Consider the following 27,957-nt stretch of genomic DNA (forward strand, 5'->3'; position numbering starts at 1 on the left):
GAATTAAGAGTCCCGCCAGCGCGTTTTCCTCCAGTCCTTTAAAACGTTAGTTAAAACCAACTGCTTTTCAGCTACTGCCGATGTATTAAAATAGGCTAATGTCCTACTTCCCTATATTTGAGCGCACAACCGGATCTACTACATATAATCAAGTAGAAATCAGGTAGAAATAAATGGAAGTATTCTTTAGATAACATAACAAATACTCGCTTGGGGTCTCTACAGAGCTCTAGGTAACTTGTCCCATGTATTATTCTGAAGCATCTTCACCACTCAATTTTGAGCCTAGCTGGAACGGAACTTTTTTCTCACCTTCCCACCTTAGGAGTGCATTCTCATACAATTATGAGTTCAAGGAAAAGTACTTAGAATATGGAAAAAACTTACACAGAACCTTGAGCTCAAGGCCTCTTCACCACATAAGCACAAGGAGCATTTGATCATAACGAGTCATACTGTCGATCATCTCTCCCTTGAAAGATTACTAATGCACCCTAGTATTAATTCATATCTAGGCAGGAATAATTTAAGGTTGGAATGTGAGAAAGCACGGACAAAATATATATATGGTGATTCTGTTGATGTTTCGAAAGAGGACTTGACATTCACTTCCGTTCTAAACGTACTGAGACAGCCACCTCTTAGTCACTTCTTTTATTACTGAGTAATACTGTGTTCTTTAAGATTCCTGAAATTGTTTAAACACTAGTTATACTCTTGTAAATAAGGGCCACCTTCGCAATACACACGTAGATTACAAGGACCTGATAACTAGTAATATATTCCCAAAAAGTTTCGAAATTTAGATACCACAAGTCTAATGGTGACATGACATTTCCGAAACTTCCTCATCTACCACTTGTATAAAAGTAACGTTGTACTAATGTTTAAGAAAAGATTTCAATACGTGAAGTGAAAGCACAAGCCAAAATAAAGGTGATTAATCGTTCAACTCTATGATGACCCTAACAAAATAGTCACATTTTTCCCAGTTAAGCAATTTACTTTTTTCTTCATGCAGATGTATCGAAATCTTACGTTTGCCTTCTCACTCCTGCTGTCATTTGTTAGAGAAAGGGGTTAATTAGCAAGAGATTAAAGTCGTGTTTTTGCTTTCTGTTGTAAGTCATACAATAGGCGGTAAAAACAGTTACCTCTTCCTACTGAAATAAGTAATTTTTTAGTGAAGGAGAACACAGCTGAAGACAGCTGATTATATTTAGCACAAAATTACAGTTACTTAATAAAATGAGAAAACTATACTCCAATATTTCATTTGCAAAATGTTCATTAATTATTTCAGACTTCATTGTTATTGCATTTCCATATCAATCGCTTCCTGTTCCCGTTCTTTTCTCCTCGATCTTCCCAACCTTCTGCTTCCAGACGTTCTATTCTAACTAGCGCTATATACTATTTATGTCGACATAAGTAGCATATACCACACTCGTCCCCCGTTTTAGTAAGCTGTTCTCACAGTCCTTCCGGTGACCGTATCGCTGTTTTCTTTGGTGCCGTTCGTGACTCGCACTGATGATGTTCTTGAAACCATCTCTACTGTTGACCAACATTTACGCGCTTCTGTTTGTCTTCTCTCCGGGTAGTGTAGACCGAGCCACGTTTCTCCGTGGCAATGCACAGTCCTTCCCACTTCGGGATCAGCTTTCCTGACCCTGATCTCACTGCTATGTCACCCTCCTGCTATCTACATTTACCAGGTCCCCTTCTGTAAAAGGTTTCCCCGTTCCCTATTGCCTCCTTCCTTTCTTTTCTTAACCTTGTTACCGTCCACCTTTGTTATTGTGGCCACGTCTTATTATGCATTCGAAGTTGTGACTGTCTACCATACACAAGCAGGAATAGTGGCTTATTGGTTATTCCTTGTATGGAGACACGATGTGCCAGCAACACCAGTGGCAACTCTTTCTCCCAATTTTTTCCTTTCGAGGCTAACCATTCCTTTAAAGTCCTGATGTTTCAGGCCTCCAATTTCAGGTCTCAATATTCCCCAAAGTTGGAGTGAAACGAATGAAATCGCGCCTGCCCGTCGCTCTTTATTTCCAGGAGGAAGAAAGGCTTTTAACTGATAGTAGGGCCGTTCTAATTTACTTATAGTTAGAAAGCAATGAGATGGTTGCTATAAATTGCGTTATTCAGTGGACTTGGGATTTGACGGTCCAGATCTTAATATGTGTTTACAGACTGTAAGATCCATTTTGAAGGTTTGGTGTGTTGGTGAAAATCCCTCCATGTATATACTTGTACTTTATTCCTATTGATCACATTAGTTGTACATTGTTGTATTTTGATTACATTTGAATTGTTAATATTTGTATTTTTGTTATAGTTTTTATTTTTATTACGCATTTACTAAGTTTGTGTTTCTTCCTGAACTGCATCTGCGTTGTTTTACTTGACGCTTGTTCGTGGCGGTAACCATATTGATTTGTTCCTCCTGTTGTGTGTGATCTATCCAGTCAGGATAGAATAACGTTCATCTGTTGTGATTGGTAATTTTTCCTCATCTTCTATCAACTTCTTTATTTATTGTAATTTAGATTTAATTGATTGAACAATCATTGGTTGAATAGCCGGGTGATAATATTTGTTTAGGTAATGATTTACATTAAATTTATTATGAATTATAGAACCGCTAGTTACCCGATTACTTGTTCTGATTTCGACGGGAAAGGGCGCGTGTCTAAAGTCACGGAAGGCTATTCTTCAACATCCAAACCGTAGTTTGGATCCTACACAGACTACCATATTAGTTGACGAGAAGCCAAAGTTCTGAAGCCCATTATTCGGTGAGAGCGCAAGAAAACATTTCAGCAGTAATTTATCTTACAAGTAATGCCTCTTCCCAGCATGTAAAATTGTACACGAGAGTTTCGAGGTATGCAAATTCACTTAATTCTGAAAAAAATCTTCAAGGTTGAGGTATACATGGTCAAAACTAGAAACGGATTAACAAACAAACCTGTTAAATTTCGTTATCTTGTATTTTTACAGTAGTATCAGGGAAGTTCTTTCGCTTTATGGCTCCTATTCATTCCATATTTTAAAAATTGCCAAACATTCGGCTTGATAGCTGCTCGGACACCAGGGTGAGACCATTCATTTGTTCATTCAGGGATACTGCTTACGCTCAACTGGAGTGTACTCACCAATGTGTGTTACACAACAGATTATTCTTGCGTGTTCTATTACAGGTGATGATCAGGTAGGGATGGGTATCAGGTAACATACTTTCGCATTTATATCGCTCCCAACTATGATTTAAATTCTTCAGCAAGCTAAGGCACTTTAGAAACACCTTACTTACTTACTTACTTACTTACTTACGCCTGTTACTCCCAATGGAGCATAGGCCGCTGACCAGCATTCTCCAACCCACTCTGTCTGGGCCTTCTTTTCTAGTTCCCTCCAATTCTTGTTCATTTTTCTCATGTCTATTTCCATTTCTCGGCGTAATGTGTTCTTTGGTCTCCCTCTTTTCCTTAGACCTTCAGGATTCCATGTGAGGGCTTGTCTTGTGACGCAGTTGGGTGATTTCCTCAATGTGTGTCCTATCCACTTCCAGCGCTTCTTCCTGATTTCTTCCTCCACTGGGATCTGGTTTGTTCTCTCCCACAGTACGTTGTTGCTAATAGTGTCCGGCCAATGGATCTGAAGTATTTTGCATAGACAACTGTTGATAAACACCTGTATTTTCTGGATGATGGCTTTTGTAGTTCTCCAGGTTTCCGCCCCATACAGTAGAACTACCTTGACATTTGTATTGAAAATCCTGACTTTGGTGTTGGTTGACAGTTGCTTTGAGTTCCAGATGTTTCTCAGTTGTAAATATGCTGCTCTTGCTTTGCCGATCCGTGCCTCCACATCTGCATCAGATCCACCCTGTTCATCAATGATGCTGCCCAAATATGCAAAGGTTTTTACATCTTCCAAATCTTCTCCATCAATTGTGATTGGATTGGTGCCTGCTGTGTTGTATCGGAGGATCTTGCTTTTCCCTTTGTGTATATTGAGACCTACTGCTGCTGAGGCTGCTGCCACACTGTTCGTCTTCTCCTGCATCTGTTGTTGCGTTTGGGATAGAAGGGCCAGATCATCTGCGAAGTCTAGATCATCCAACTGCATCTTAGATGTTCATTGTATCCCGTGCTTCCCTTCAGATATTGACGTCTTCATGATCCAGTCGATCACCATGAGAAAGAGAAAGGGTGAGAGTAAGCAACCTTGCCTGACACCGGTCTTCACTTCGAACGACTTTGTCAACTGTCCTCCATGCACGATTTTGCAGTGTAATCCATCATATGAGTTCTGTATGATATTGACTATCTTCTGAGGCACGCCGTAGTGTCGAAGAAGTTTCCATAGTGTTGTTCTGTCCACGCTATCAAATGCCTTTTCGTAGTCGATGAAGTTGATGTAGAGTGATGAATTCCATTCAATTGATTGTTCCACAATGATCCGTAGAGTTGCGATTTGGTCTGTACACGATCTATCCTTACGGAATCCTGCCTGTTGGTCACGAAGTTGGACGTCTACGCAGTCCTTCATCCTGTTTAACAATACCCTGTTGAAGACTTTTCCCGGTATTGAGAGAAGAGTGATGCCCCTGTAGTTATCACACTTGCTCAGATCGCCTTTCTTCGGTATTTTGATCAGATGTCCTTCTTTCCAGTCTGTTGGTACTTGTTCCTCATCCCAAATCTTATTGAAGAGAATGTGGAGTATCCTTGCAGTTGCCGCTACGTCTGCTTTTAGTGCCTCTGCTGGAATGTTGTCTGGTCCCGCTGCTTTGCCTCTCTTGATTTGTCTGATGACCATGCTGATCACTTCAATTGTTGGTGGGCCAACATCGATTGGGAGGTCCGTGGGTGCTGCTTCGATGTTGGGTGGGTTCAGTGGGGCTGGTCGATTCAACAGTTCTTTGAAGTGTTCTACCCACCTGTTTTGTTGCTCTTCAGTGTTGGTGATTACCTCGCCTTCTTTGCTTTTCACTGGTTGTTCTGGTTTGCGGCGATTTCCAGAGAGTTTCTTTGTTATGTCATACAGTTGTCTCATATTTCCTTCTCTTGCAGCCCTTTGCGCCGTCGTTGCTAAATCTTCCACATATTTGTGTTTGTCGGTTCTGATGCTCCTCTTCACTTGTTTGTTTACTTCTGTGTATTCAGCTTGTACCTTGGCTTTCTCTACTCTTGTTAGGCTGGTATTGATTGCTGCCTTCTTGTTCCTCCTTTCTTGAATCTTATCCAGTGTATCAACAGTGATCCATTCCTTGTGATGGTTCTTCTTGTGGCCCAAAACCTCATGACGTGTTGAAGTGATTGCCTCTTTGATCCCCTTCCAGTTGCTCTCCACATTAGTTCCTTCTCTATTGAGTAGATCATGAAAGGCCTGGAACCTATTGCTGAGGACTATCTTGAATTTGTTGAGTTTGTCAGTATCCTGAAGAAAAGCCGTATTGAACTTTTGTGATATTGTCCGCCCCGTTGTCCAGTGTTTCTTGAGTTTCAATTTCATCTTGGCGACCAGCAAGTGATGATCTGATGCTATATCAGCTCCTCTCTTGGTTCTCACGTCCTCTATAGTCCTCCTGAACGTTTTGTTGATGCAAATATGGTCGATTTGGTTTTGCGTGGTGTGATCCGGTGAAGTCCATGTGGTTTTGTTTATGCGTTTATGTGGGAATGTAGTGCCGCCTATGACCAGTTTATTGAAGGCACATAGGTTTGCAAATCTCTCACCATTTTCGTTTCTTTCTCCCAGTCCGTGTCGTCCCATGATGTCTTCATATCCAGTGTTGTCCGTTCCAACCTTGGCGTTGAAATCTCCCATCAGAATGGTCAGGTCCTTTGTTGGGCACTTCTCGACTATTGACTGCAGTCTATTGTAGAATTGATCTTTAGCGTCTTCATTGTAGTCGTTGGTAGGCGCATAGCATTGGATGATGTTCATTGAAATGCCCTCTTTCTTTGTTTTAAACGAGGCTTTGATGATCCTTGGTCCATGAGATTCCCATCCTATAAGTGCATTTTGCGCTTGTTTGGACAGCATCAATGCAACTCCTTGTGTATGTGGTGCATTTTCTTCTTCATGGCCGGGGTATAACAGGAGTTCTCCTGTAGTTAGTCGTTGTTGTCCAACTTGTGTCCAATGTGTTTCACTGATCCCAAGTACCTCTAGGTTGTATCTTCTCATTTCTGCAGCAATCTGGAAGGCTCTTCCGGTGTCCCACATTGTACGAACATTCCATGTACCTAAATAAATGGTCGCTCTGTTTGTCAGAAGGGGCATCGGCCTCGTAACTTCCGAAGGGATTCGGCTTTCATCATGAGGCGTCATAATTCTTCTAAACGAAGACCTTCTGACTCCCAGGGCAGAGTTTAGAAGGTTTGAATAATTTTTTCTGGTTAGCGTTTTTTTAGCGAGTTAGTTTTCTACGGGATGGGGACACTAACCCCATGCCCAACCCTCCTCCTTTATCCGGGCTTGGGACCGGCAGTAGCCCCCGGAGGGACCTTAAGGTGACCCTAAACGTCGTATCTTAAACAAATCTGTTACACGTTGGAGACTTCATGCCAAATTTGATTAAAGAAGGCACTAGTATGTTTGATATCGGTTTCAACATTGCCCCTACGAGCAATTCCATAAACTTATTAACCGTAATTGGTGCGATCTTAGAACCTCAATGAGAGTGAGTGACTTATGTATTAAATTTTATGAAAAGAGATAGCCATAATAGTCTGAAAGTAGCACTCAACCGTATACATAACTTGTTTCAATAAATTTAAAAAAAAGTTATTAAGGCTGTAGTAGGACCTTCAAAAACAAAAGCATTGATTCTATTCAAACTCATCGGTATGACATTTTGATGCTAGCAGTTACTCTTCTTTTTATACATTGGAAAATTCAGACAAATAGTTAGAGTAAGTTTCTATTCGGAGCATGAAACAAAACAATTGGAGCGCTAGTTTCAAACACAACACTTTCAACATTCAATACGGGATGTTAGGGAACACAATGCCTACGCAAAATAAAGAAGTATATAAATACTTCAGTTTAAATGGTTTGACATTACCAAGGCGTTTTCGACCAACTCTTAACCAGCCAACCTATGTCGTTACATAGGCTTACTCCTGTAAGCAACTTTTATAAGAATGCAGGTTCAATCAATTTCTTAAGCAAAAACATATCAGTTCGGTTTCCACAACTTGATGGATAATCAATAACTCGTTCAGTGTTTGACTTTCTTGCTTTTTTAGCCCTTAACGACCAGAGCTCAATCATTATTCAGAGAAAATCTACAGACCTCACATACTTTATTAGCTTGTACTTTTGCCTCGGTAGCATTTATCTCCTTTCCACAAATTATCACACATGAGTAGTTGTATATGTTCTCTACATGGGAATCAGAGCTGTCAAGCAATCGGGTGGCAAAATAATGAGACAAGGATATCTGAGCCGCCAGCGGGTTTCCCAACACCATTCGCGTGTGGTGTGAAGTTCTTATGCTCTATCAGACTATTAGGTGTTTATTAACCTGGCTCGTAAGTCATCACACCGTGAAAAGAGGTAAGAGTCTATCTTCGAGGAAGTAAACTGAAAGTATAAACGGCCTTGAGTCTGTGGCGACCGCTCTTTACTACCTAGTTCGTAACATTAGATATATAAAATGTCTGAACATAGAATATTTAAAAAATTAGAAAGAATTCAGTGTCGTGTCCTGTGATCGAATCGACTTCCAAGGGTCACCGACATGATCAGAGCATTATATTACTAACCACGTGATTAGCTTGGTGTTAATATTCATGTTATAGTAAGGAGGCCTTGTTCACTAAAGTCAAGAGGCTTGTTCGTTTTACGCAATACAAATGCGCATATCATATTGGTCATAACGATAGTTAATAATCGACGAACGTAAGAAAATATTACAGTTACGCCTACTATGCATGCATATGGTCTGTTAGTTGGGTTTGTAACCCAGCAATCATGACAACGATAGTTTGGGTGTATACTAAGGTGTTGCTTTTGTACATGATAACCGCATTCTTATGGGATGTTTCGGATTGCAAGTTACCCAGACATGTGGAAAAGGTGTGAATAGACGTTTAGTCGGAACAAGTGATTAATTCCCAAACCTGGCTTCTATGGTTGGTATACGCCATTAACCATTTTTGGGGTTAGCCAGCCATTAACGTTACTATGATTGTAATAACTGCCTTCAAATATCGAAAGTTCGTAATGAAAATGAAGTGGTTATAATTCTTAACATCAACGAACAATATTAATAATATCGAAAGGAGAAAATCTAGCTAATATACTTAGTGGCATTTAACTTATTGTATGACTAACAAAGTGTAAAATGTACCAGTCATTTCTCGGTCTACCGTTCCGCAGAGTTTTAAATTTTCTCTCAACACACGTAAAGAAGAGATCAACCTGCGGGCTATTCAGGACAAAAATGGATGTAGTTGTGACAATTAAGGAAGGGGGTTTGTGTAGATTGTAGTAATTTAACAGATGAATTCATGAGTCGATTAAACTAGACCATCATGGAAAACCTGGAATCACTAAAGTTCGAGTTCCACGTGTGGGATCTTGGATGAGCACTGTCAAGGAGTCCCATGCCAAGACGAAACGCCCGTCCAGTGCTCTCATGTTTTCCATAATAGCCTGACTTTAAGTGACTCATGGATTCAGCTATTAAATTAAGAAAGGGTTAGTACAGTAAAGTGTCTTGTCAAGGCACACTGAAGCGCGTAGCACAAATCGGTGGTTAAAAGTTTAAAGTATTAACAGCAAAAGTATATTGTGCTCATAGTATTATTAATAAAACAGAATAGCCACATGTGCGATAGGATTTAGTTATGCCACAGAAATACTTGAACTGTTGTGTAAAAATGTTACCTTACGTGAAAATAGTGTTAATATCATGAATTTCGTATGAATAACTGACAATGATTGGTTCAACAAAAGTGTGACCGTGAAAGGCATGCAAAGAACTCAGTGTTCTGATTATATAATGAACCATTCGTCCATTTTAGTGCTCATAGATGAATGGTTAGAAATTACTGAGGATACAAGCCATTTGTGAGTTTAAGGTTAAGCAGGACCAGTGAATCAGTTATTTTGAAATCGAAACGTCTCACAAAATACCATTAATGGTGATGTACTGTACGACGTTTTCAATTAATTTATTGCTCACAAGTTGAAAAAGTGAGTGCTAGCTACGTGATACATAGATGTGTTAGTTCAATATAAACGGGGTAAAAATGATTATGCGATAGAAGATAAACATGTATATGCATTTAATTCATGTCAAAGGTAATCTTACTGATTTATCGGAAGGTTCGCCCCTATGACAAGACAAATAAAACAAAAACTGTGTTCTGTTCAAAACTGGGCCCGCTAATTTAATGCTGGTAGCTTCACTTTAGGAGTATAGACTTGGTCGTTGTAATTGCACTTAAATCTGATACGATGACAATGAAATTATTTCAAAACTTTAGACTTGCCATGACGTGATTACCTAATCTATATGATCTTATGTTGAATTTATTTCACTATCTATTCTGGCTCGTTGTGTTGTGATAACCAACAGTATGGTATTCAGTTCTTCAGAAGAAAATGTTTGTACTGGCAAGATAGAAACATGCTTGATATGAAGAAGAAGAACTTTCACAAAGTGACCACGTTTACGTGGCCATACCAATCAAGTTTTCCCACATCCACCAATATGTGTTGAATGCGAATCGTCACAGTACTTCGATGTTCGGCTTCAATGATCGTGTGGTTAGAAAAGTTCCTGAAGTTCCATAAGTACTCTTAATTTTGAGGTTATTTTTCCGACCATGTTTATTATTTTCAAATTTTCACATACCTCACCAACCCATTTCTCTTTTTTTAGAATCTTTCTCTGAGGGCATAGCTATGGAACTTCTGACGTCTGGAACAAACTTGACATACGCGTCTCTTCAGTGTCATGGTTTACAGCAAGCGCTCTACGAGTCTACACCATAACAACTATAAACTTATTAAGTTGGGAAGCATGCTATGCGCCAACAAATGTCGTAATTTCTAGATCATGCCTGTAAAAATGGAGTGTGCCTGCTCATGCATAAGTATATTATTATTACCCTTAAAACTGACTAAGGATCAAGCCATTATCATATACATCAGTTGAGAGTGTACTCCTCTTAGTTATACCCTATATTCTCCCTGATAGTCATCACTCACTGTAAATCATCTTGTTAAGACTTATTTAGCCGACGACATTTTGCAGCACCACATCATCTATAATTGCGGTATAAAGTTTCAGTCGATTTCAACAACTTATGGTCATTATATCTCAATGAAATCGTATTCCGCCTTATGATAACCTGCATACTTGCGACTAACTTCTATGCAACATCAGCCAATAGATATAAATATAAATAAACAGTCTATGGCAAATCAGAACATTGAGACTAGAACATGTATCTTACGAATGCACTCATGTTTAACGAATTGCTCTAAGCAATCTGACCAAAATTCACATAATTATCACTTTTTACATATTAAAAAACTTTTTGATAGCCATTCATATGTGTTAGTAGTATTGCTAAATTTTATCACGGTCAAGTAAAAATTAAGTCATGAAAATCACCCCGTAACTAAATAAACTGTATCAGATTAACTGGGACACTAGTTGGAATTCTCCTCCACGGTAATACTTTTGTTCTTTCAGTTAGCCTACTAATACAGGTGCAATTGGAAATCAACACATATGGACAGGTTGTCTGCATAAACGTTATTCGATTTCATAAATTAAACCAAAAATAGTAACAATATTAGCACTTCTACAATATTGATCGTTTTTAGTATTTCTAAACACGGAATTTTATTAACCTACGGCTATTACTACGCATCTTACGGAGATTTATTGAAATATCTATACACGAAATCATTCTTAATTTTTATAGTCCCACTTTGTTAAACTCCTATACAATCTATAAATAGACTTCTATTTTCTTGCGTGTTAATAATAAAACCAAACATTTTAAAATTACTTATACGGCCTAAAACTTGAGTCATTAACAACATGTTGTTATTTTAATTTGACTTGTTAAAATATCTCTATACTAAATTGTTCTTCATTGTAATAATCCCGCCATACTTAACGTATAAATAATGTTCATGTGGGCTTTTATTTTAAGCGTGTTATGTATTAAAACAGACACTTTAAAGTTATTTCATGTATTTCCAGACCAGATGCTGCCACTTTCATTTTGATTTATCTTTCAGTTTATCAATACCCGAGGGATTCTTATTATTCTTGTTAACTTCCGGCGCGCGACTATCCCATCCAATATTGTATCGAACCAATATCACGTTGACTCTAATCACACAATCCCCAAAGCTGAACACGAGGCAACTGGGAAAATAGATATTCAACATTTAAAGCAGAGAAAAACCCAACGATGGAGAAGGTGGGAGGAGGGAAGTGAATGAATTCGAATTGATCGGATGGTATGGCTCAACCTCGCAGGTGTGGTCACTCTGCACAACTTATTTTTAGTCATAATAAATATATTGTTCTATCTCCAGTCTGAATGTGTTCTCACCACATCTTGGTAATTGTCATAAAACGATGAGTCAGCGTAGACAATGATGTGATGTCCACGCAAGATCTTATAAATTAGGCAGTTATATCATGACAGTTGTACAATTTTAGGATTAGGTTTATTATTAGAGCAGTACCAATATCGAAGTAGACCATAATTCTACAAGTTCACAGAAACAAACAAGTGAAGAGGATCATTAGAGCCGACAGGCAGAAATTCGTGGAAGACCTATCAATGGCAGCGGAAAAAGCTGCAACAGAAGTAAATAAGAGACAACGATCTGACACAATGAAGAAACTAGTAAGAAAATATAGTAAATCAGAGAGACAGGTCAATGACAAGGAGAGCGAACCAACCACTGAGATTCAAGAGCAGAGGAAGAGGTGAGTAGAACACTTTGAGAAACTCTTGGACAGGTCAGCCCCATTGAATGCACTGGACATTGAAGCAGCACCTATAGTCCTTCTTATAGATGTCACTCCACCAACGATTAAAGAAATCTACATGGTCATCAGACAAATCAAGAGTGGGAAAGCAGCAGGCCCTGACGATATACCAGCCGAAGCATTGAAGTCACCCATAAAAGCAACTGCAAACCTACTCCACGTGCTATTCGGGAAGATTTGGGAGGAAGAACAAATGCCGACAGATTGGAAAGAGGGATGCCTTATAATCGCATTGGTGCTCACCACAATTCTCAAGGCTGAACATGAAATAACTAGGGAAGTAAACTTTCAACGTGTAACATTGTAAGGTCAGTAAACGTGAACGCGGGAACATCCATTCAGGATCCAGTCGAATGACATGTCTCAGCCTTGCAGGTGTGACAATTATTGTGTAAATTATCTCTTTTATTCATATTAAATATATTGTTCAATCTCCAGCACAAACGTGTTCTCCGAAAGTAGGTAACATCATATCAGTGATTCATACAATAGGACGAGTCAGTGTAGAAAATGATGTAACTTCCACGCAAGATCTTATGGATTAGGTATTCACATCATGACAAATCTGCCATTTTATGACTGTGTATATTATTAGAGCAATACTAATAACGAACTTTGACCATAATTCTACGGACTCATTGGGAAACCTGAGAAAAGAGATTTGAGCAAATGCGAAAACCACAGACGCATCACAGTACTGTCAGTACAAGGAAAAGTTTTCAACAGCGTGTTGCTGAACCGGATAAAAGACTCAGTGGACGTTCACCTTCGGGATCAACAGGCTGGATTCCGTAAGGATCGGTCCAAATAGACCAAATAGACACACTACGGATCATTGTTGAACAATCAATTGAATAAAACTCGTCACCATAAATCAATTTCCTTGATTATGAGTAAGTATTTAACAGTATGGATAGATAAACATTATGGAAACTACTTCGACACTATAGTGTGCCTGAGAAAACCATCAACACCATACGGACTACATACAACGGACTACACTGCAAAGTGACGCATGGAGGACAGCTGACAGATGTGCTCCAAGTAATGACCGGAGTCAGACAAAACTGCTCACTTTCACCCTCTATTTTTCTTCTGGTGGTTAGCTGGATTGCGAAAACCTCCATATCTGAAGGGAAGCACGGAATACAATGGACAGCCTGCATTCATCTAGATGACCTAGCCCTCCTATTCTATACACACCAACAAATGCAAATAATGTAGCAGCAGTCTCTGCATCAGTAGGCCTCAAGATAACCAAGGGCAAAAGCAAGACCCTAGAATACAACACGGTGAACACCAACCCAATCACACTTGGTGGAGGAACTCTGGAAGAGGTGGAAACCTTGTATTTCGGTAGCATCATCTATGAACGAGGAGAATCCGATGCAGACGAGGATTGACAAAGCAAGTGTAGCATTCTTACGGCTGAAGAATATATGAAACTCAAAATAACTGTCAACCAACATCAAAGTCAGGATATTTAATACGAACGTCAAGACAGTTCTACTGTACGGAGCTGAAACTTGGAGAACTACTACAAACATCATCAAGAATACACAAGTATTTCTAAACAGTTGTCTACGCAAGATGCTCAATGTCCGTTGACTGGATTTCATCAACAGCAGTCTGCTGCCAGAGAACAAACCAGCTCCAAGCTCAAAAGGAAATTACGAAAAGACGATGGAAATGGATAAGACATACATTATGCAAATCGTCAAACTGCATCACGAGGCAAGCCCTAATATGGAATGGTGAAGGGAAGCGGAAAAGAGGACGGCCAAAGAACACATTACGTCGGAAAATAGAAGCAGATATGAAAAGGATGAATAACAACTGGAGGTAGTTGGAAAGGATTGTCGAGGACAGAATTGTATGGAGAATCGTAGTGAGAGACCTATGCTCATCTGTGAGGGGTAACAGGCGTAAGTAAGTAACCTCCATCAACAGATCAAAAACTATTCAGAGATCATAGCATTCAATGTTAAAATATGTGGACGGATAACATACTCGTAGAAAACAGGTTTTACAACCAAGTGGTTAGTGTTTAGAGCCTAATTTCAGTAAGAACAGTGTTCTATTAATCTATGAATGTTAATGACGGTAGCATCAAACATGGCAATAATTACTGGTATACTGTCAACGGCACATAGCTTATATGGGTGCAGTAACACAGAGACCTAAGAGTACCAGAAAGTTACGACTTGAAAACAACTGATCATTTCAACCTAGCACCCGTCAAAGGTCTTCGAGCGTTATGATCAATCAAGCATTCAGACGTTTCGACGTGATGTTTCACATCCCATCTATGTAAAACCACGCCTGAAGTACTGTCTAAGCAGCCTGTCTTCATTAAAAATACTGCCAGTCGAGCGTCTTCAGCGTGCGGGAACAAAAGAAGCGGGAGATCTCTCAAAACTTCACTACGATGAACGCTTAAAACACGTAAACCTTTTTCACTTATCGTTTCTAAGTAACCTCATGTTGTCATTCCGTATCTTGAATAACGATTCAGGTGTCGCTGTGTTTTATCCTTCTGCTCTCTTCAGAGCTAACCAAGAAAGTTCAAAGACAACGATCTCATAAACCCACAGTAAGGATCCGTTTTTCTTATCGTCTTACCCAAACAAGTGGTATCAGCCCATCAGTTGATGTTTTTCAGAAGAAGATGAACCCTCACTTGAAAAAAATCTAGAGGAATCAACATGGGTTCATCAATCTACTATCTATACTACTGAAGACTAAAATTTCGGCAACTGATCTGCATATATAGTATTGAAATTGATGGGCGGGCAAATCTAGTTAAGCGTAACAACAACTGTAATGAGGATAACTGTTTGCTTATCCGGAGATTCATTTTTTCCGCTGGAGGTTTCAAATAGCACGCTAATATCGGAACTCAAAATGCTTATTGAGGTTGAAAGTGGCATATCTGGAGTTGATTTTGAACTATCAAGAGAAGGACAGGTTTTATGCGTTCAGTCAACTACCAATATCGAAAAGGCAGGAATCAAAGATGAGGATCTTCTTTTTGCCGTTCCTATCCCAAGATGCAACACAAATGAATCGAAGAGTGATGGTTCAGTAAGGCCGTTTTTGATATACTTGACCGTATTAAATCTTAACAGTCACGTACAGTTCCTTTGTTAGATTTTAAGTCAATCAAGGTTCCAGGTTCATCGGGTTCTGGGATACCTGAAGCTATTCGCAAGCATTTTCTAACTGGTGCTGCCCGTCAGCTGTCTATATTGGGTGAACGAAATCCAGAGTTGGCTGCCGTCATTAATGACCCAGGTGAAATATTAATTTTTTTCTTCAGAACCTCAGAAAAATAACCCTTGTCACAACTTAAGCCGTTTATATTAATAGTTACAATAGTCAAAATCCCGTTGTACTTTTCCCAGGAGTTCGTTTACTCACTAGTATTTATTGTTGGGCTTGGTAGACTATATTTAACCTTTACGAATTGTGTTTATGTGGCTGTTCATCCTTATTTAGAAAGTTTCAACGGCTAACTTCACTATGTCATCACTTAGATCGTCTTTTTGGCCCATAAACTGATGTGAGGTCCGAACTTTTACATTGGTTTATAGACCCTTGGATGATCTTTACTTAATTGAATACTTGGATGGAGGATGGATAAGTAAAACAGTGTTAACCGCGAAGTAGTTACCAATGATGCGGCATATCAATATTAAGTTCCTCAGCCCAAAGTTAAATGATAAGAGTCAAGACAACTGGGATATTTGTTATAAGATAATCTAACAGTCCCTTCGGTGAGACTATAATTTATGGACGACCTTTAAGCAACGCTAAGATGACCTAGAAAGTGTCCAATTAATAAATAGGATTAAGTGAAGTTTATAAACCAATATGAGGAATTAAAATTATGATATACATTTGATGGTTAAGGTTAGGAATCGTTTTAAAGTTTCCATCGCTAACTGACAGTTAAAATGTCAAAATGCTATTTAATCTAGTGAGTGGATGAATTTCGCGCTAAAATCCAAGACTCGTTATCTTATACCTGATCAGTTCGTCCATAAATCATAATCTCGCCGTCCCTTTGCTAGTTTAGTTATCATTCACTGGACCCCTGTTAGTAAATTTACTTCCTATTTAAAATGTGAGATTGTTTCTTGGATTCGATAATCAAAGGAGGACCTATTGTAATCTGGGAACGATATCTGAAATATTTCAGATATTTGAAAATATGAAGCAACTTAAGACCTGCAGTTTTTTATTGTCACTAGACACTCCCGATCATCCAAGTCCTTTACATTGAACAGGGGCATTCCGTTAGTCACAATGAAAATACTGACTGCTTATTTATATCACTTGCTGGTATTTCTTAAGACGTTTAAACTAACTAACAAGGTACTTGCCAATGTATTAGGCATTGGACCACACCCTTCGTGTGTAAATATGTGTAGGAGCTAGTATTGCTACCTGACTGTTTAAGTAAATTCTCAATTTGATGGTTTTCAATGGGCTGCTTTAAACAATAAACCATCACAGCTTCTATTTCCTTTAGGGGCTAAAAAATGCATTGAGATGCCCTATGGTAATGCGCCAGTTGACTGTGGTTCAGATTTTAGGGATTTACATCGCTTCATCTACCGAGTACATTTATTTACTGTGGGTAAAATTATCTACTTAGGTATCGAGAGGATATGTCTTAGAGACCATACTACCGAAAAGCATACCAAAGGTCTACTTTTCGACAGGACTTTAGGCCTAATTGAGATACCCTGTTTTCTACCATTTAATGATTAGTTAAGTCTAACTAGGTTTCTGGAGATTAGCTGAAATTAAATTTATATTTGATTTATAAAATCCATACGAGTCTATGGGGGCGGGGTTTAATATCACTTTAGATTTTCTCAATTATTTTTGCTGGTCTTCTAATTTATACTCTAGAAGCATTATCAAGTAACATCTCCCTGTTACTTATGTTCATACCTTTTCAAGAGGTCCATATGATTTAATTCTTACACCGTAATATCATGCGGGACTCATTATTTATATCTCTAAAATCCTACTTTGTCTTATCACCGTCTCATGAGCTCCATTAAATGACAATTCTTGTCTCTGACTGATCACTCCTTATCTCTTAGTATTCCTATCTCAGTAAGGTGCAGGGTTTTTTAAACTCATTCACCAGGTACTTAGATATGGGCCACACTCGAAGTGAGTGGCGAAAATTACACCCGGTTTCCCAAACTAAAATAAGTGGAGTGGGGTTCGAACTTTGGACTTGGTGGACGAAGATCCAAGGCATTAGGACAACAATCACAATTCACGGTTTGTGTGATATTCAATGAATTTCGATAACCTTTCTCGTATCAACCCTCTTGATCACTTCAAAAAAGTTGACTTCGTTGAATTAAAACGGAATTAGATGGCACTGGTCGCTATCACTCATTATATCTATATCAATGTCATATTCACCTATACGTTCACACTAGTTTATTTGCGGAATTCTTCCTCATATAAATGATGGAAGCCAGGTTTTCATGCATATTAACTGCACTTTAGACATTTATATCCATCAAGCTTCTCTTTGGTCACTCCATTGCTTATTTACAACTGATAGTCACAAACCATACAAATAAATGTAAGTGTTTTAAAATTCAGCATAGAAATGTATCATTTAAGGTACCAATACTCGATATGAAGGAAATAAAATAATCAAATAAATAATAACAACAACTGGGAAAAAAAGAGTTCATGGGGACAAAAAGACGCAAATGGGCAATAAAACTAAACTAACAGCACCATAGCCAGTAATATGTATGATATTCGTCTTTCCGTGTACTGTCAACTCAGATCTATTACTCTCAGTTAATAAGAAAGTTCATGTATGTAAAAAGTTCAGTTTCTATTTGGGCTATAGTTTAGGAGTTCAGGTACTCCATTTTCAGCTATTATTTTAGAAATTCTGGTAGTATTGTTTGTTCTCAAACCAAAAGTGTAACTACAAACTCAGTAATTGGGCTCGTATTTGCTCATTAAGCTACATTAACTGCCATTTCTTGGGGACTCTGAATTTTAAAATGATGTTCCGAAATTGCGAATATGAACACTTTTATACACCAAACATTTTCTTATTCTAATGAATTAAATAGTTTGACTGTTTTGGTTAATTTCACGGTTGTACTGAAATCTACTTACACGAAATTGTTCTATTGGTAATGTGAGAGCATTTTGTCAAATGTTTATTTATTTTATATATTGCTTCCAATCGATAGTAATTTATATTCATTTTAACTATTTTACATTAGTTGCCTTTAGAAGGGTTTTCGAATCACAACAGAGTACTGCTCGCCAGCATCGGGAGGAGCTTGAAAACTTGTTGTCTGCAGATGCTCTAAATCCAGCAGTTCAAGAAAGAATAGCTGAGCTTATAAAGTCAGTGGGGATTGTTTCTCTTTTTTGAAACCTATTGCTTCTGTTTATGTCTACGGCTTTGTTACTGTTTTACGAACTATCTGGTATGATAATAGGGCTTGTATTATTACGTTAAATAACACGGTACATAGTGTTAAAACCCACCGACTACCAATTAGTACATTTAAACATATTTTACAAATTGCTCAATCTTTCTCGGACTATTTATACTATCAAACTTCATTCTATAATCTTAATGGGACGACGAGCTTGTGATGATCCTTATTATAACTGTTGCAAAATCTCAAAAGCTATCTGGTTTATTTTCGTTCCAGAGTTCATTTATTTCACCTTCAGAGTAGAAGCTTTATATATAGTAATATCATTAGTAGCTTTAATTAAAGTTTCTAAATTTGAAAACGTCAAAGTATTTTCTAGAAATATTGACCTAAACTAGTAAGTATTTCTAATACTTTTTTAAGTTTCCAAAAAACCTATGCCTAATGACTGATTCATATCTGTGTTTACCGTAGTCATGAATGGTTGAGTTTTCAAGTGCGTTAGTCATCAGGTTTATCTGAGCGATAGCAATGGCTCCCCGACCGTTTCTGCTACGTTGACGGACTTGGCTATTGTGATGAACCTACCAGGTTATGCTGTGGTGTATGCTACTTATGTCGACATAAGTAGTATGTAACACCAATCAGAAGCGGAATGCCTGGTAGCAGAAGGTTGAGAATATCGAATCGAAGGGAACGAGAACAGACAGTAATTGTTATGGCAATAAAGGAACGATGAAGTTTGAGATACTTAATGGAGGGTTGGAAAATGAAGTATTGAACGCATAGTTTTCTCATTTTACCAAGATACTTTGTAAGTTCGTGTCAACATATATTCGGTTGTCCCCATCTGCGTTCTTGGTCATTACAATACTGACTGAAACAATCGTTCTTCAAGGTTCTGCCATGACAGGCAGGTCGGTTAAAGAGCGGTAAGAATAAAGGCAGCAAACCCAAGGTCTGAGGGCGAAGTTGTATCGCTGACTGTACAGAGGTGTGACGGAAGTGAGGTGTTTCTCTCAGACAGCCAGTATGACAGCGATGCTGCCTCTCGCAAAGGTCGGCCCTAAAAATTCACACTTTGCCTCATTATTATAAATATCATAATGATTACTATAATTATTATAATTGTCGGGTGCCTAGTAAAGGCTTGTGAACTGCGAATACAAGAAAACCAGACTGACTTCAGACTTGACCGTGTCTATATCGACCACATATTCACCATTTGTCGGATTTTAAAGCAACGACATGATTATCGGCGTCCGACAGTGATGGTCTTTCTTGACTTCAAAGCAGCACTTGACTCGGTACACGGCGAGATTCTGTGGCAGTGTCTTTCATTGAAAGGCTTACTTCAGAAGTACATAAACCTTGTGAAGGCTCTTTTTTCTCGAACACTACTAGTCGAGTCAAAGCTTATGGCGAACTGTCATCTGATTTCGCAGCCTCAGGTGGCGTTCGACAAGGTTTTCCATTATCTCCACTTCTGTTTAACTTCATCATAGGCATACTACTGGAAATAACGCCGTTGTCGACCGAATATTCGGGAATCGGTCTCCTTCCAGGAGGTCCGCATATTGACTTAGAATACGCAAATGACATAGTCCTATTTGATGAGGGCGCTGATAAAATAGTCTTTTGGTAGCACTGAGCAACAATGCCAGGATGTTTGGGATGCGTTCCTGCAACTCTAAATGCAAGTTGTTGTTTCAGGACTGGCCTGCGTCAACAACTGAACTAAGGATGAGGAGTGAAATAGTCGGACGCGTCGACAACTTCACTTATCTTGGAATTCTGATCAGCCCTAATAGGTTGGTGTCTGTTTTACTTTACGGCTGCGAAACATGGCCATTAAGAGTAGGAGATATTCGTAAGCTACTAGTATTTGACCACAGATAGATGCCTTAGAAATATTGCTCGCATCTGCTGGAACCACCGGGTAAGTAGTAGTGAGATTAGATGTAGAGTATTAGGGAATGATGGTAAATCAGTTGATGAGGTTGTGAATCTTCACCGACTGAGATGGTTGGGCCACGTGTTGCGTATGCCTGAACACCGATTACCACGACGCGAAATGCTGACTAGAGTTGGGGATGGTTGGAAGAAAGTTAGGGGCGGCCAAACCAAAACGTGGCATCAGTACTTGAAGTCACCAACTTCTAGTCTAAGTCATGTTGGTAGATGCAGACTACTTGGTTGGAGTCTACGCGACTATCGTAAACTGCCTTTGTAAGGGTGTCAGAAGCCTGTACAAACATCCACCTTGCGTCATATTCCCAAGTTTGTCTTTCCTTTTGTGATAACCACTACATTTCAATCTTGATTTTCATTTTCATCTCATCGTGCCAATCAGGTATGGCAACTTGGGCCAATGCATATATGTGGCACTCTATATGTTGATGTTATCTGTTTGTCTGCTTTGTCTCAAACCATTTGAAAATAATGGAGAGAGTCATGGTTCTGGTTAGCTGTGCGGGTGTTGTAGTAGTTATGTTAAGCCTTACGTAGTAAATGTCAGAGCGGCATGTTCCAATATCGGTCACACTTAGTATAGTTATCGCGTGGTGTAGAGAAGTCTTTAGTCCCAACAGTCGTACTACAATTGTAGTATGATCTCTAGTCGAGGATATTTGACTGTTCTTTGCATTTAGTGGTAATACAATTTGATGTATACTGTGGTTCGGCAACTCATGTTTGAGCAGAGTCGAGATCAATAACTGTCTACGGAAACCAGTTGAAAAAGCCATCTGTTTGTGATAGAACTTTGGGAAATGTGGCATAGCCGTCCTGGAATGGCACATGTTAGTTCATGGAGTCACAGCAATCAATCGTCTTAGTGGCTTGAGACGCCTAAATTGGTTTAAATCTGAAGTCATTGGGGATCCTGCTATAGTTTATTTTTACTCATCTGATAAGTACTAAGATGAACTCATTTTGATTGAATTTTATTTCAGCTCTATCCCTTATAACTATTATTCTTGTTGTTATTGTGTTCTTTTAATTTCTTGATATTGTAATTTTGTGTTGTATGGTTCATTTCCTGGTACTAAACAGTACCATGCTTTTTCTTAGAATAAATGGCAATTGTTTTAAGTAAAGGATATAGATCGGTTGTAATTAGGCGTCAACTTGTGCATATTAAGGATTCACCGGCTTCAAAAACGTTGATATTCACTGAATTAGGAGTGAGATTAACGAAGCCTTAGTGGTTGGAAAAAGCATGGGATTATTTAATAAAATCATCAATCATATCTCCAAGTGTGGGCTTTGGGATCGGGATTAACGTAGTAGAGAGTTTGATGATTGATACGACTCAAAATGAATTAGAGTATATCAGATGCATTCTGCTAATAGTAGCTACCTTTATTACTGCATACTTACACAGATTTCTTTGTTTTATCTCTTATTCCACCTTTTTAAGTCTTTACCATTATTGTCACCATTTTCTATCCATCATTTTATATCCACTATGCCACTTTAAAGTATGTTGACTCAAACTTTTGAGAATTATGTGTCTTTACTTTACATTTTGATAGACAAAATAATATTGACATGCAAATGGAAAGTGCTCTGGAATATTATCCGGAAACATTTGGCCAAGTTTCAATGTTATTTATCAATTGTAAAATTAAAGATCAAAATATTAAAGCATTTGTTGATTCTGGAGCACAGAGTACAATTATGAGTGAGGATTGTGCACGACGTTGTAATTTAGATTCATTAATTGATAAAAGATGGGCTGGGAAAGCTTATGGTGTTGGAACACAAACTATAATAGGTCGAGTTCATAATGGATTAATAGAAATTGGAGGCATATTCATTCCGGTTAGTTGAATTGATTGGATTCCTCATTTTAAATCATTTGTGGTCAACTTGTCTTTTAGAATATTGTTTTAGATGTTGCATTTCATCATAAATAGATTTGAAACTTATTCTAATAATCTGTCTCTGAAGTTTCATGTTAACCATCTGTGGTGAATAATCGATGTTAATTTAGCTTTCAGCAGAGAGTGTATCGTAGAAAATGAATTTGTTACCAGTTATTTACGAAAACATTTATTTTAATCATTAGCTTACATTTTTTTGAATGGATGACACTAATATCTTACTCAACAATGATTTTACAGGGGGTTAATATGTCTATTGAAGTTAAAAAGAAATGCACCAAACATTCAAATTTAGTCATGCGGAACGTTTGACTATTTTGTTGATTAGATAGAACTTAAAGAGCTAGATTAATTTATATCGAATAATCTTTCAATTATTAGTGTAATACACTATTAAACTATTAAATGCATTGAAATAATTATTGCCACTTTGCACTTGATGTTTTTCGCTATATGATTGTAATAAGGTAGTGAAATTATCAGATTAGAATTGTTTCGGAAAGCACTTAGACAATTTTTTTAGTTTGTTTGATGTACTTCATTTTAGGTATGTATATATGATGCAGTATGCCTAATTGCGAGTGATTTTCGTCTATGCATCTCACGTGACGTCTGGGGTTTTAAATAAATTATATATGATTTGATCCTTACTACTTCTTCGTTTCTCTTCGAGACAAATGAGAAACAATTTTTAAGTTAGGAAACATGATGGATTCACTGAAAATATCTGTTTTTGGCAGTTTTATTGTTCTCGCTCTGTATAGTCAATTTTTAAAATGATGTGTTTGTTAGTGACAAAAAGGGAAATGTGACCGGTCTTGGGGAACACTAATTTCTAAATGAATGCAAAAAAAGTTCTTTTGCAGAAGTTTTAGGTCCTCAAATCTACTATGTAAATATGAAATGAAATTAATCAATAAGAGTTAAATAACAGAAAAGATAGAGTCTAAGTGAATGTGTTTAGCAAGATTAAATAATATAACTCTAAGGTGCTTCTGATTGAGATGAATACTATTTGGTGGATGATCTATCATCATTCCTAGAACCTTTCTAAATCTTAATCAGAGTTGTCATATTTATACTGAAATGTAATACAAAATTCCTAACATCAAATTAAAAACAACATTTACAATTAGTAGGGCACTTGAAAGTGACCAATGTCATGTTTATATAGTCTTTCAGTACTAGTCGAATACTATTTATCAAGTTGTGATATAGCTGTTAGTCTAAGCGGCTTGACATCTGGCGCACTATATTGAGTTTTAACAAATACTTTTTTTCAACTACGTCGTGATTTGATTTGATTTATAATATATATATCCAAATTTGTTTGAATGACGTGTTACACTCTAAAGCATGTCTAACTATAGAGGTATTATAACACAGAATTGAACTTTCATTATACATACTTTGTTTTGAGTAACCAGTTAATCTCACTAGCCTTCATATAAATGGTATATCTCAAATAATAAGCTTGGTTTTGATAACTGAGTAACATTAACTCTATTATTATTATCATCATCACATGGAGACAATCAGATATTATTTCTAGTTTATTCTATCATAAATAATTTCTTATCGGCTGTTGACAAATGAAAATCTTGCATATTGAATTCCGAATATATACTAATTATTTCGTTTTTAAACAGTCGATGTTGGTGGATGTGTCAAGAAGGTATTAGAAGTATTTCTTGTAAATTATAGATAAATTCTCGTATTTTTATCATTGCTTCCTTTTCTGTTCAGGTTTCTTGGAGTATACATTGTTTCTATTCAATTCTTGTTCTGATTTCATTCGACTTTATTATTGTAGTGGAGTACTACATAAATAAACAGAAGAAAATAACATTACTGTAATCATGTTAGGAGATGTATTATACAACGATTATGTATCACTTTTATTGATAAGAAAAATGAAAAAAAGTGCCTATTCCTTCCAGTTCACTAAATGTTCCTGTAAATGTTTTTCAAAAATATTTTGTTAAACATAGTTTGTAATTCTTTGATTAAAAATCCACTCTCATTAGTTGTTTAAATTACACGCTACTTAAAATGTTTGATGTTACTTACCATCTGTTTACTTTTGCGTTATTTTACAACTTACATAATCAATATTTTTTATTCAATGTATAGTTTTCAAATTTATCTTATTCTAGACGTCTTTCATTGTACTAAAAGATCAATCTATGGATCTGCTCATTGGTTTGGACATGCTCAAACGTCATCAGTGTTGCATTGATCTTAAGCGTAATGTTTTAATCATTGATGGACGTATTGAAGCGCCTTTTCTACCAGAATCTGAAATTCCATTGTCCTTATCAAATCCATCTATTCTGGATAATGAAGACACAGATGAGAGAGTGAGTAGTGCTTCATTGTTCTACTGAGTTAAGCTTTTTTACTACTTTTTAAATTGGTCTAAACTCAGCAATAATAGGGTTAGAAGACAAAGACTTTAGTTTCAAGGAATGTTTAGTTCTAGTGATTATTACTGCCTTTTGTTCCATTCTCTTTATATTTGATGATAAAGTCTGAATAGTTAGTGATGAAAAACCAGTATTTGACCTATGCTTGCGAAGAATATAAGCAAAGTATCTCAAACCCAAAATGTTTTCCTTCTTCCATGCTCCATTTACATCATACCATTCAATATAAAGAAAATGAATCAAAAGACCATATTAACCACTGAGAGTAAGCATTCTTTGAAACGAATTCTAAGTCGATTAAATATACTGAAGCGGTAGCAGAAGTCTTATAAGATGATCTTGATATAAAACAAACAATACTGGCTATTCTACACACTACGGAAAAGCCCTCAAAAGACCAGTGAATAAAGAAAAGTAAATGATAGTAGATAACCATCTAACAAAAAACAAAACGGAACAAGCTGAGAAAGCACTAGCTAAGTCGACCTACAGAATAAAAGTACTCAGAGTTGTGTTAAAAAGAGGAATACTATTTACTGAAAGATAAGGAAAGTTGATGGAGAGTACATACAGAGAGAATCAATATTGAAATAAAGCAGCTCTTCTAAGTGAACAGTAATTAGAGTAGAAAAGATTAGAAATCATTATGGCTATAATTGGCAACAAAAGCTTCAATAAAGAAAAAACAAACCTACCAATAAGTAATAAGATTATTCTCACTTCTATTTATCCATTTCCTGGTGAGTTTTGTAGTTTCTAACGAAGAATTTAACTTTCATGGTCACGCCACTACGTCGGAAATGGCCTCAATGCTCTGATTAAACGCTATCAAAAGCAAGTCAGATATTAGTCAGCATGAACGTCCTATTTCCTTTTCAGACATATTCTCGTCATAGCATCATAAACTACACAACTTTAGTTTCAAGAAGATAACTGACATTGGATTGTCAAATATATTTGACTCAATTATAATTTTTAACCGGTAATAAAAAATTCATTCTGTTGAAATACACACACAAGATCTTTGCATTTCCTATCTTTTCCATAAACCTCAACGAAAGTCTTTTACTCGCTAGTCTCTTCTCCTGGTATATACCGAAATCTGAAATATTCTAAGCGGTGTGATAACAACACAGTTTGAAATTAGAATGGACATAACTTTCTTTGTACAGCTTATAGTAGGTAAAACTAAGTAAGAATAAAGGTAGTCGTTGTAACGTCAATACAACATGGAAATTGCGCTCTTCTGAGAAATATATACAAAAGGGTGTAAAACTTGGAAGAACACTTCTGTCTAATTAAATGATAGTTACACGTTTTTATAACCTTTATTACTATTGGTTAGGTAAACCTAAGTAGTAAGTAAAGGGAGTTTTGACCTTATTATTTACTAGTTGTAAGCTGAATGCCCATACTACTTAGTTATAATTCAACAACTTAATGTTTCTATACTATTCCGATATATTTAAAGTTTTTTGACTACTGTTGCTTAGATAGTATTACTAACTTATATTTAGTTCATTATATGTACTAGAAATCATAAGATTATTGCAAACGTTGAAAAATATTTGAAAATTATGATGATACAGTTTAAGAAATAAACTCACTGATAATGTTTTTTAATCATTGAACAATAATCTGTCCTGATCTGTAATCTAAATATCTTCCCCTTAGATATTATTGTTTTCTGTGCGAATTTTGTAAAATTCTTTCTCCTTTTATATGTTTTTAGTACACTGATTTGTTCACAATTTTATTATTCCTATAACATAATACTTATACAACTTCATTATTATTTTCTTAGTTTGATGAATCACAAAAGTTAAAAATCCAAGTACTTGTTGATCGTGGTATTACTCGTTCCAAAGCAATCGATGTGTTACATCGTAATCAATGGGATTTAGACGCAGCTTTAGCTTCTCATCTTCACAGTATGTTTGGTCAATCTAGATAATAAATTGGAATATGAATTGCTGACTATCTATCTATCCATCCATCAATTTATTGTTCTTCTTAATTTTCCGTTTTTTTTCTGAAAATATAATCAGGGGTTTTGCTATCAGTCAATTTTGTTTCTTATTCATCTGTATTATTTTATTCTGACTTATCTATTAGTCTGTATGAATAAAGCAAACAAGTTCATTTGGTTATTCCTTTTCGTTTATACTTGTATTTTTATTGAAAAAGGATTGGGTTTTTTTTGAATAAAAACAATTCTAAGAAAATTGTTGAATTTGTCAGTTTTTATTATATTATTAATGTATGTTATTTTATATTTATTTCTGTCAACCTAATATCAAACTCTCTGTTTTGTATATCCTTATGTTGAACAGAAAGGTTGTATAGTTCCGAAATTATATTTTTATATGTTCACTAGGAAGTTACCTAGTTGTTTGAGTTCTAAATGTACAAATTTAAAGGTGTATATCTAGGGGGATTCATATAAGAAATCGAGAAGTATCAAAGATTTGTAACTTTACAATAATGATATTGCTTTCAATTATTAATCTTACTAATGAATCAGTTAATAAGTCGTTCGATTTTCATGATGTAAATCTTATAGTTGTTGTTTATTTACTATTCTTGCGAGTAGTAGTGTTAAAAATCTCATCAAGTCTTGATTGTTCTATCTAGAATAATTATTGCACAACTAACCTATGGTCTTTAACTTACCTAATCTGCAAATGCTATCTCATTAAACATAGCGTACTGGCTGGTGACTATAAGAAAGTTGTTAATAGAGTTTAATGATGGCATTGACTGCTCATTACTCTGGATAGAAAATTAATTGGTGTCAAAAGTGTCTATTGTGTTTTGACTCAATGGTCGTTAGGATTTGTTATGAGATATAAAGGTTTCAAATTCTTACCTTTGAGCAAGACGAAACAGCTGTCTAATGCTCCATTAGTTTCACTGATTCTTTATGGGATGACAACTCTTCTTTCGCTTTAATATTTGTATTTGCCTTCTACACTACTATCTATCGGATTTAAGTAGTACGGAGTATTTATTTGAATTTGCTCGGCATTTAACAGAAAAATGGACATGATTCAACACCACTATAAATACACGAATGACTGAGTGGTACAGATTTATAGGTCACTCACCAGTCAGTAGAAATTAAGACTCAGTTC

The 27,957-nt window shown here is 36.8% G+C and overlaps 1 protein-coding gene across 2 annotated transcripts; it reads left to right on the forward strand.

The window, feature by feature from the left end:
- The first annotated feature begins 14,735 nt into the window (after positions 1-14,735).
- DDI2_1 (cyanamide hydratase) lies at positions 14,736-27,553 on the forward strand. Of its 2 annotated transcripts, XM_051214712.1 has the most exons (6): positions 14,736-15,145; positions 15,190-15,355; positions 18,346-18,472; positions 22,047-22,335; positions 24,554-24,757; positions 26,628-27,553. In XM_051214712.1, the coding sequence occupies exons 1-6, from the start codon at positions 14,885-14,887 to the stop codon at positions 26,775-26,777; spliced, it is 1,197 nt and encodes a 398-aa protein (XP_051067898.1). In that variant the 5' UTR covers positions 14,736-14,884; the 3' UTR covers positions 26,778-27,553. The 2 variants fall into 2 exon arrangements, with proteins under 2 accessions (XP_051067898.1, XP_051067899.1); XM_051214713.1 differs by having other exon boundaries at positions 18,346-22,335; positions 24,531-27,553.
- The last annotated feature ends 404 nt before the right edge of the window (positions 27,554-27,957 follow it).

The sequence above is a fragment of the Schistosoma haematobium genome, chromosome 2, assembly GCF_000699445.3.
Source record: "Schistosoma haematobium chromosome 2, whole genome shotgun sequence".
Taxonomy (NCBI): Eukaryota; Metazoa; Platyhelminthes; class Trematoda; order Strigeidida; family Schistosomatidae; genus Schistosoma; species Schistosoma haematobium.